The 11,035-nt window shown below is 36.5% G+C and overlaps 1 protein-coding gene across 1 annotated transcript; it reads left to right on the top strand.

The window, feature by feature from the left end:
- The first annotated feature begins 1,876 nt into the window (after positions 1–1,876).
- On the top strand, positions 1,877–10,991 carry LOC139150597 (protein amnionless-like). Its single transcript, XM_070723032.1, has 13 exons — positions 1,877–2,035; positions 2,869–2,984; positions 3,269–3,413; positions 3,985–4,178; positions 4,906–5,037; positions 5,598–5,688; positions 6,254–6,339; positions 7,134–7,266; positions 8,217–8,285; positions 8,536–8,635; positions 9,010–9,148; positions 9,587–9,809; positions 10,134–10,991. Exons 1-12 carry the CDS (start codon positions 1,894–1,896, stop codon positions 9,776–9,778), a joined length of 1,539 nt encoding a protein of 512 aa, XP_070579133.1. The 5' UTR covers positions 1,877–1,893; the 3' UTR covers positions 9,779–9,809; positions 10,134–10,991.
- Positions 10,992–11,035: the final 44 nt, after the last annotated feature.

The following is an 11,035-nucleotide window of genomic DNA, read 5'->3' as shown; positions in this document are numbered from 1 at the left end:
ACTGCCTAAACGCAACCGAATCATTTAGATGTAGCCGGCCTGCTCAACTGCCAGACCTTTTCAAAGCTGTCTGAACTTGTTTTTGTTTGTTTGTTGATGTTGTTGTTGTTGTTGTTGTTGTTGTTGTTGTTGTTGTTTTGGGTGTTTGCGAACAGCTTTTTGGCTACCCCTGCTCCATGCAAACAAAAATAAGGTCAGTACCAAAACTGAAAACTATACTGAGTTTTTTCATATGCATCTTTACACGTGTCTATTCAGATAAGTCGAATCAGCAGGCCTACGCTTTCTTCACTTTACCTCGCGGCCTCGCTCATGAAAATGACAGCGCGATACTCACGTAGAACGCATAGCCGTAGGATCAGATGTATGAACGGTAGTATAAATATTCTGATCATGAAGTTGAAGTAAATGCCAGCATCTTTCTTGATGTGAGAATTACCATTGCATCTAAACATCCCATGCATTTTGTTGTTTTCAATGATAGCTAGTTTTTTTTACTGTAACTTAAGAGGAAGCGGTCATCTTGAACACAGAATAATTTTCTCGATAAGCTTATGTCGTGACCACGCCTAGTATTACTGACCTAGCCACGCCTCCAAAAATATTTGTGTTCATGCATCAGTCAATCTTGAACATGTAGAGACAGACAGGCTTGCTTTCACATATTTCAGGTTCTTGTTATGACTAATCAAACAGTTAACAAATCAGCAAGTCACTGTGTTCCGAAGCCAAGCCTGTCCTATAGGCTATATCAAACATAACATGCTATTAAGATTGTTTTAACAACTGCAAATCGAAACTACTCAATGATTGTTTTCATTGAAAGTTTTACATCATTGCACAACATCAAAGAAGAGTGCATACAGGGAATAACTCTTCTTTAAAATACTTCATAGCACCTTAGGTTATAAAGTAAATATATCGGGCCTTGCCCTTGACATGTGTTTCGACGATAACAATCAACAGCGGCTCCTTTCTTTCGCTATCCTTTTTGATAAATATGGATACTAAAATACGATAGTAAAATATAAGAATAAAAATTCTATGTAAATGAAAATCTGTGTTAAATGGTGAGTTTATTGCATTTACTTAAAACGAGACATCGTTTCGGGCGATTTTTCTAGGGTTGTGCATATAGGCCTAGGGGATATGATGATGATGTTACAGTACAGGAAGTAGGCCTACAGTCTGTAGCCTACAGTATGGAGTTAAAAGCCATAGCCTAAGTTAGGTTTCGTTTGCTGTGCGAGTTTTTCAATCACGACCCCGGCCCTAGGAACAAATGCGCCAGCGTGGTCGAGCTTGTACATGGGCATTGTTCTTGTTGTTCTGTTGGATTTCTCTGTCCTTGTAATTCATTGTATTTGTAATCCCGTGTCATATAAATGCGAAAGTCGGGACATCCGGGGTCAGGGTAGGATTGTTGCCTAACAGGTTGTTGTTCCCCCAGTCATCCGGCGTAGATATCGTCAATGCAGTTCAAAAGCAGCATGATCTTCGCGGATATTTGCTTTATACACAGTTGGAATATGTGATGTGATTAAACATATTCAGTTAGTCTGAAGTCCGCGACGCTATTGTAATAATAATGTCTTCACCCAAGGTTATTGGGCCTATTGTCAAACATTGGGCGCGGTGCTTTTCGTACCTGATGTGCCAGTTTGCACACATTTATACATCCGCTGAGAGTAAACTATTTGTAGTGCGCCCAGTAAAACTAAGATTCAACCTTCTACGCTTGTAGCAATAATGCTAATATAATTATATAGGCAATTCTTAAAGTTTTGTTTCTCCTTAGTCGCGTTAAAATGTTCAGCTTTTGGTAAAATGCGATTTCATGTTTTAGTGAAAGTTTGTTGTGGCGGATGGATATGTAAACAGTTCAAGCAGTGAATGATCACTTCCACCTTGTCAGAGACGAAGGAGGTAATACAGTGTCGACCTGCCGAAGCTCTGTCTCAATTGTCATACATTTGTGAAAGTGACTTCAACAGAATGGGTCTGAAATTATTCTTTTGTGCAGTTCTTGTCATAGGTGAGTGTGCACGTCGAAAGTAATAACTCAGTCACTATGTTCGAGCGGTGTTGTCGTCAAGTTTTTGAAACCCTCCCTGTATATTGGAGACATGGAGTGTGAATGTCGCAGTCGCAACTTCGCAGACATTATATAAACATGCGCGGAAGGGGAAAGTCAGAGAACATCAGCTAGGACAAATTCAATCTGAATTGGCGTTTACTGTAATTTTGTTTAGCAGGCACCGTAGTGTCTGAAACTTCTTGACAAACTCGAGGGGCGTCTTCTACTTACACGAATGTAAACGCCATAAAAGCATGTACCAACAAACATCATTGTGTACAGAACTTTAATGGCACAGACCTTTCACCCTTAAAATAGGGTCTATACCCACGTAATAGCTGCAGTACTGTAGCTCAAGGTTTTGCCTTTATGAGGGGCGGACGACCCGACCATCCGTGCCATCCACATACCCAGCTTTTTTGTTCTCAGCTGAGTAAAGTTGCAAGATCTCTGCCCAAAAATCTGCATGAGAACTCATTCACTCTCCTAAAAAGTGTTTGGTGATTTTCATGTTGGCCTCCATTATTATTAAAACTAAGTTGTAACTGTTAATGCGACAATTTCTTTCAAAACTATACCATTTTGTATTCAAAATGACAAATTAATCGCTTTAATGCCAATCACTGACACACTTTTTGAGAGAGTCATTTAGGTTGTTCACCTTGCAGACGTTGAGCCCCATGTGAAACTCGAAATCTGGCAACATACCAGTGTTTTGTCAAAATCAGAGAGTCTAAGGTGAATGAAGTGTATGAGTTGTTCTCATTATGTTTTTCTGTTTGTGATTCCAGGGTATTGTGACGCCTCTACCAAGGAATGGCTACCAAATGTGAATTATGATAATCCGGATAACTGGAATGTGAAACGTCTTCCATGCGCAAATGACCGCGTCATGTTAACTGGCCCAGTATGTATCTTTGCTAGGCTTTCACATTGTGGTCACTATATTGGCAGTAGTTTTTTACACTGCAGAGTTCAGGATGTCACATATTCTTTACAGGGGTGTTTGAGAAGCCATCTGGAACAGCTTTATTAGTAAGAGATATGATAATAGTGTGCATGATTTCTGATAACTGTTATTTATGTACAATCATAGTTGATATGGAGTTTTGCTGTGTAAGTTAACACTAATGTATTAATGATTTTGATATTTCTTTAACAGTTTTTGTGCTGTCTGCTTCTTTTCAACAGGAGAATTCTGTCGTTTCTGTGTTTCTTCAAAGCAATTCAACTATGAGAGAAATTATCCTACCTATGGACGGAGTGGTAACCATGCAGAGTGATATGGTTTTGAGTTTTTCTGATGCCAATGAAGACCCCTCTTGTCCAGGAGAAGGTAATTCATGTCAACATCCAGTCAAATAAGCGCTGTGTACACATATTATAACACAAATATAACACAAACACTGTTTGTGTTATATTTACCAAATCAATGTGACATACATTCTTTGATTCTGCCTCAATTAATCAAAACACAAAAAACTCACAAAAAATTTGTTTTAAAGGTAATCACTTTCTCAAATAATTTGCTAAAAGTATGCCCAATTTTTTTATTAAACTTTCTGATTATATTTTCTTCCAAAATAAATTCTGTTGATTTTATGTCATCTCTTCAGTGCCCACCAATATATGCCTTTAATTTTTGTCTTTTTCCAGAGATATCAGAGATGCAAAAGAGACATTCAACAAAATTCAAGTTGGTAAAAATAGGATTAATCAATTCATTATTTTTGTCAATGTGCCTGTCCAAATCATAAAAATAAGAGTATCCTAAAGTCCATTTTCAATATTTTTCTGATCAATAATTTTGTAATATTGACAATCAGGTTTTTTATAATACATTAAATTTATATTTATTGTGACATTGCAAGTCTGTAAGAAGGGTATTCTGTACATATGTATTACAGATGTTGAATTCATCCGTTCAAATGCCAAGGATTGGTTTGATCCTGATAACTGGAAAGATTCTGAGAGTGCACCATTGCTAGAAACTGAACGGGTACCATGTTCATATGACGACGTGGTATTCCCCAGAGACAGTCGTTACTACGTACAGCTTGACATGGATACCTCTGTTACATCAATGATATTTGCAGGCCAGGTATGTGAGTCTTTGTCTTTTCAATATTTTGTGTTCAAGAGCATGTCAGTGTTATAATGATCGCCAGAAGTATAATTATTTTGAAACTGATCGGCTTTTCATATATATGTATGTGCTGTAACTACATAAGCTGGTATGGAAATTCAGCTGTCAACTACACTTTTACTAGATTTTATTTGGATTTACTTGTTATTTTTCAAAAGTTTCAAAACTAATTTGCAGTTTTAAGATGTCAACCATTGTTTAGTCAAATATTTACCTCTACAATTCAAAACTTCTGTTCCAAACTTTGTGACAGTTGTGTTTCGACCATGGTGTTGTTTGTTTAATATTTCAGACCTGCATGTACATCCTGTGAATCAGGTGAAACTGAACACCTGTAATTTTCACCACATCTTGGAAAACACAGCTGGCCAATTTACCTGACAATGCATAATTGGCATATTCTTTCGCTTTGAAAATATATTTTTCTCTATGGTTATGAAAATGTAAAGTTATTTCCTGAAAAACAGAGGAGAGAAGCCCCTCAGAATTCCCTTGCGTGCAACCAAGATTGATCACATGTCTCGTTCGGTAATCTTTACAGTAACATCATGAAGGCATATAGGCTTTGAATATGATGTCAATATGAATGTATTCAAAGAACACAAAGGGCTACCTATGATAAATGAATGAAAAATTATTCAAATTGCTGTGGTATAATTTCTTGCACAGAGTTACTCTACAGATGAGTTCAAGACATTTCTATCAAGCGTTGATGGTCGGCGGCAGTTTACCTTGGATCTCTGGTCGTGCTCCTAGTGTGGCTATCAGAGGATGTCTGGATATTACCGGCTGTCCGTGTGGAAATGATGGACAGGTATGGAAAGTGACATACAGACCAATTCTGTGTTTTTGTTAAAGTTGAGCTTTCGTTCATCATTTATGTGGTAAAACAATCATTAATGTAGAAATGTGCCTTGGGGACAGATATTCAGACTCAAATTTCATTATTCTTTTCTGATCTACCGCTTGTGGGGGCTCTTTTAAAGCTCTTGGCAAAAGAAAGACTTTCACTGTCTTAGTTTTTTTCGAAAATTGAAAATTGAATTTTTCCCCCAAAGAGTTAACTCAGGAATACGTTGGGAAATTTGTTTCCGTAGTTCCAAACTTTGCAAGGTGACCCCCGATTTTATTGATGATCTGGTAAGAGAATGGTTGAAAGTTTCGTTTGGGAAAATTTGAGCAAAAGTTTTAAGTCTTTCACTTTCAAGGTGTATACACTACCTTAAATCTAAATATTGTTCATTTTACCGGCCGTCACAGTGCAAAGAAAGATTAGTTTTCTAGAGTACAAATTTATTGATAGAATTCAATAGGCTCATTAGATTTATTTATTGATTTGTTATTTACTTTGTACTCACTATGGTTCTACTACAGATAAAGAATCGAATCTGTCAGAACACACAGTGTTATGAGCCGATCTGTAAGAGTGCAATCATACCAGTGGATGGCTGCTGCCAAATGTGTGGTAAGGATTTGCAATGATTGATATGTCAAATGAAATCTAGTTGTCACAGTCCTCCATATGTAATTTCACTCAAAGTTGAAATTTCTCCTAAATACCGAGTTTTATTAATCAAGTAAATAATTTTCTGAAAGAAAGAGTGAACTCTATAAAAAATTTTTATTCCGCAAAATAAATGGGAAAATTGTTAGAAAAGCAATCATCATGATTTACCTGGACTGCAAGGAGCCTGTCCTCTTTCTTTGCTTGAGATTACTGTGAGGCATTGAATTTGTAGATACATGTGTGTGCTGCTCAATACTGCAATTGTGCTTATTCTCAAGTGGCCTTTTTTCATTAATTTATGTGTCAATTGGTCTGAGCGGTAAACTAGTGTGGAATTGTTTGCACTTCTTGAGCGTGCCCAGCCACAGTACCAGTACATCATAACTCACAGAGTACCTCAGATGGACCTCAGACATATTTCTGTTTCTTTCCTGTGATGATGGACTATCACTACTCGAACAGTATAGATACATTCTGTTTCATTTTTTGAGGGGCAAAGACTGATGAACATTTTTGCTTGCAGGTTGTGCGCTGACCATGCTCTATGATAAAGATAAATTCAATTTAGAACAGTTCAAGAACACGATCAATGGTAACTATGGTAACAAGGTATGGCAATTACCTATCTTTGATGTGTTATGTAAAAATTGATAATTTGCAATTTGTTCAGTGATGAACATTGGGTAAAGTCCAGCAGAAAGGAATTTCCAGTTTATAGGTGTTGGCAATTGGCAATATTTGCCATTCTTGTACACATAGCATATCCTCACGTATTCTGACTTCATATGTACAATAGTTACATAGATGAGAGTAGAATTATTATCACCAAAGTACTTCTGAAAATCACAGACTGCTTCATGTTTAATGCATAGATTCAGATAAATAACTTTCTATTATTAATCCTTCTGGATGAAGGCTTTCTGCGGAGGAGGGGGGATAAAGAGTAATATTGGTTCCATCAAAAGGGATATATTCACTAACAAGTTTAACCCTTTCCCTGCCAGATAGTATCACTTCCCCATCAACCAACTCAGTGAAAAGCGATATCACGCCAAAACCAAACGTATTTCCACCCATTTGGCTTGGTCTGTTCCAGTAGCTTTTTAGTCCATGAAAATCATGTGTACATGTCAGGATATGATTTCTGGGGCCTCCAAATGTTCAAGTTTTTATTAAAATGCACCAAATGGGACATATTGTGCTTTGCTAGATTCAATGAACTTGACCTGATAGTGGAATATGATGAACTTCGCAGGAAAAGGGTTAACCGTTCTAGATGTGCAAAGATATGAAACTTTTTATTTTTGTGGTGAATCTTCAATATATATTGATATCTTGTTCTGGATCCAAACAACCGGTGTCTACCTTAATTCTTACAATTCACGTCTCCACTTCCTGAACAGGACTCGTACAGGGAAGTCAAGATGTCCACATCAAAGACAAGTGAAGACAAAATTCAGTTTGTGGCTACAGATGATCATGATGGCCAAAAGGCTGGTGAACTGTGCATTGCTCTGCAGAAAGACATTGTGGAAAGTATGTGTTTGTGTGTACAGTATAGTTATATGCTTTCATGATGCCACAGGTGTTTTGAACAGATGAAATAATTTATGTTGACATAAAACCATTCTTACCATATTGCCTTAAGATATCAAAATTCACTTTCAGGCATTACAACGCTAACCTCTTTGATGACAGACTGAATGAAATGGAAAAAGAATATTGCTGAGTCAACACTTTTTCTGACATAGTCGTGGAGAAACTCCAATTGTCACAAAACACATTTAAATTCTGTTTGCTAAACTATGTTTAAAGATTTTGTAGAAAATAGCAATATGCTATGGGTTTCATAATTTTTGTGATCCGTATAAACCATCTGAAAATAACTTGGCAGGTCATCATGAAATAGGTTGTAGTCAGTACAAAGTAGACATGAAAATCTAATCTGCTCATAAATATTCCTTTTAACAACTTGTGAGCTCAGCAATGTCACAGATTTGTATGTAGTTTTCTTCGAAATCATTAGTTTTTGCTTACTACTGGATGACGTTTTGCTTTCACTTTAATGTTGCAGTTAGGCCCAGGTGGCTCAGACAGTTGACTGGAAACACTGCAGTCTGATACATCACAATAATTAATTTCTTCAGCAGTCTCACTTATGGAGGGACTCTGGTTTAGTCTGTTTTGAGGGATCATTCATTTCTGTGACATTTTCCTAAACCTTCACTGTAAATGGTGGTATATATAGGGCTTCCCACATTTCTATTTGTAGTCCAAAATCAACACCTGGTGGTTTGTGAACTCAAAAAGTATGTGAATTTCAAACCCTACATAGTGAAATTTACTGGATACTGATCATGTATATGTTCAGAACTACCATAAATGCACAGTGGACTTTTTCAACAAAACAGTGACGGGGGCTATCATACAATGTTGAGTGGAATGACTTTCATGCTCTATTATATTCATTGTTTTGTATCTTCCAGATATGGCAAGATATGGGATCACCAATGTAACATCGACTGCATCAGGACCTGGCACAGACAAACAAACAGGTAAAAAGAAATATGTCAAAACAAATCAAATCTTGTAGCTCTTGACCAACCTGGAGTCTCATGGATAGTTAGTGTCCCAAGAAATTGGCATGTTGGATAACTATCAAGCAGATATATAGTTTTGACCATAGAATCCAATATCACTTTGCAAGACTTATATTTAGTAATCATGTGACACCATTTCATGCAATTATTACGAAAAGAGGACAGTGTATATATACATTGATGGCTATTCCATCTTGATTTCCAGGTTCCATACCTCTAGAGACAGGAATGATTGCCGGAATTGTGGTTGCTGTGTTAGTTGTTCTTGCTTTGATAATGGTCATTGCACTAATGTATAGGCGTGGGTAAGTTTCTTGTGTGTGTTGAAGTACTGGCTTTCCATTTGAATTTACCTGAAAACATTTGCTGACATCACCACAAAAGTTTCCATAAACTCTTATCATAAAGTGAATTGTACCGCTGTCCTCGTAGCCTGCTAATTTGATTTCAATGTACCTTTACACTACTTCAATGGAAAAATCAGAATGGATATGTTTCACTGGTTTTCTATTATTGGCTGTCATTATCATACAAGACTGACACACATTTATAACCAAAATAGAGTTGATACATTCTATGACCTTGTTGTTACACATGTTACACATGTGATATTCATCCATTCTACCCCTGTTTTTTGGACTTTTCACTATGGATTGATATAATTTTTATTTGTCGTTAGACATTGTGGAAGATGGCCGAAAAATAAACCACTGGGCATGGAAATGGAACTTGGTTCAGCAGAATTCATCAACCATCCAACTGATCCTGCGGCAGTGCTCCGTGGCTTTGATAATCCAATGTACGACACCCCTCCACATGTAAGTAGTACCAGTACGATATGCGGTACTCATTTCTTGCCTTTGGAAAAGTTTATGTTATTTGAATTATACATTTGCATAAACTTTTTACAAGCAGTGTGAGTACATCGTGGTCTTATGACCGATAGCCACATTTCATGCTGAAACAGCTGATTATGAATGATTTCATCTATTGGTGCCAAAGGCATTATGGAATATTTGTTAATGCTGAACCACAAGTTTTCAAAATATTCAAAGACCCCAGTTGGTGCAGTCAGTGTTAGCTGTATGTAGAATCATTGAGTCTTCATTATTTGTAAAACCAACAGCAATCAGTTATTAGAAGAGAAAATCAAACCTCCCCAAATCCACTGCAGATAAACATGGCCAGATATTCAGATATGATCAGAGGCTTTTCCTTAGAATCTTAATTTCTTCCTCTCTGTCATTGGAAAACAGAGTAATGGAGCAGAAATAGCCACCAAGCATAACCCAATCTACTCATCTGCCGGGGTGTTGGATGAAGAGTATGACGGTACTCTGAGGGGGTTTTCAAACCCTGTTGACATAGAGACAGCATTTGCAACTAGTCTTGATGATGACGATATGGACTTGAGACTCAAGAAGCCAATAGATGACAGTACAGCCTGATTCTGTCTCATACAAGAGTGTACCAGATAAAGTACGTATGAATTACATTTTACATCACAGTTCTCTGTTCTTTACACTCCCCATACAACAAAATCTATGACTGTTGTATTATTATTCAGCAAACAGGGTATAAAACTTGTCATACTTTGTGAAATAATTACAAATTAAATTGTCATTGTCATAAATTAATTAGTTCAGTAACGGTTCAATATTAAACAGTCCATTGCATTTTCAATCTTAGTTCCTTGGATGCCTTCTGTTTTTATGATTCAAAATTTCACAAGGATGGAATTTTGTATGATTGCTGAAAGATTTTTAGTAATCTCATATATGTGTTTTGTTTTCTGTATTTCAGTTGGAGAAGAACTGCAGAGGAAAATTTCAAGACAGGACCATTGAATAGAAAGAATATACATTATGATCAGAATATTGCATGTCTGTTAGAAGACCATAGGCATTTCTAGGGCTCAATTGCAAGCTCCCCTCACGACAATACAAATCAAGCTGTTGCTGATTTTTGATTTTACAGTTACTCTGCAATTAAATTTTTTGGCCACTTGCAAAATCGAAGTCTATCATTTTGAAATGAAATCTATCTTTGATTACTTTGCTGAATTTCAGTGTACACAGAGCCTAGCGTTCATGAGTCCAGTTTCATATATTTTCCCCTGAAAGTAACGTGTATTTTGAAAAATACTGCAAACTGAAAAAGTCGTCTTTGAATTCGGTGTTTGTAACATAGTGCCACCATACCACTCTGTAAAGTGGATAGTCTTGATTTGTTGAATAAAGGCCATGGCAATATATGAAATTAATTTCATATCTATATATCCTTATTACAGAAACATTCAAGATGTTGAATTAAATGCAGGATCATTTGTTACAATTATAACCTTCTAAATGCCTGGTGTGAGAACAATGAACTTCAATGTAACACAAAGGAAAATATTGTATAAAAACCTATAAAGTCAGTGTCATCATATTCTCAAGATCATTACTTGAATGAATTTCCTTTGTAATTCATTTCGTAACAGCTGATTACCACTTTAATCCACAGCCCATCACTATTACGCTATTCATGGTATATTGTCTAAACAAAAGATGTCACAAACTAGCGGACAAATTATGCCGTAATCTTAGATGTTTTAATCTGCATGGTACTTAAAACACAAATGACATTTTAAAAATGAAAATAAAGCTCATGTTACAAGCAGTAATTGTCTCATTCAGTCTGTCTTTGTACGTCATTTGGATTAA

This window comes from Ptychodera flava, chromosome 14 (assembly GCF_041260155.1).
Source record: "Ptychodera flava strain L36383 chromosome 14, AS_Pfla_20210202, whole genome shotgun sequence".
NCBI classification, from domain to species: domain Eukaryota; kingdom Metazoa; phylum Hemichordata; class Enteropneusta; family Ptychoderidae; genus Ptychodera; species Ptychodera flava.
The sequence above is the reverse complement of the archived record's forward strand: the minus strand, read 5'-3'. Positions and strand labels throughout refer to the sequence as shown.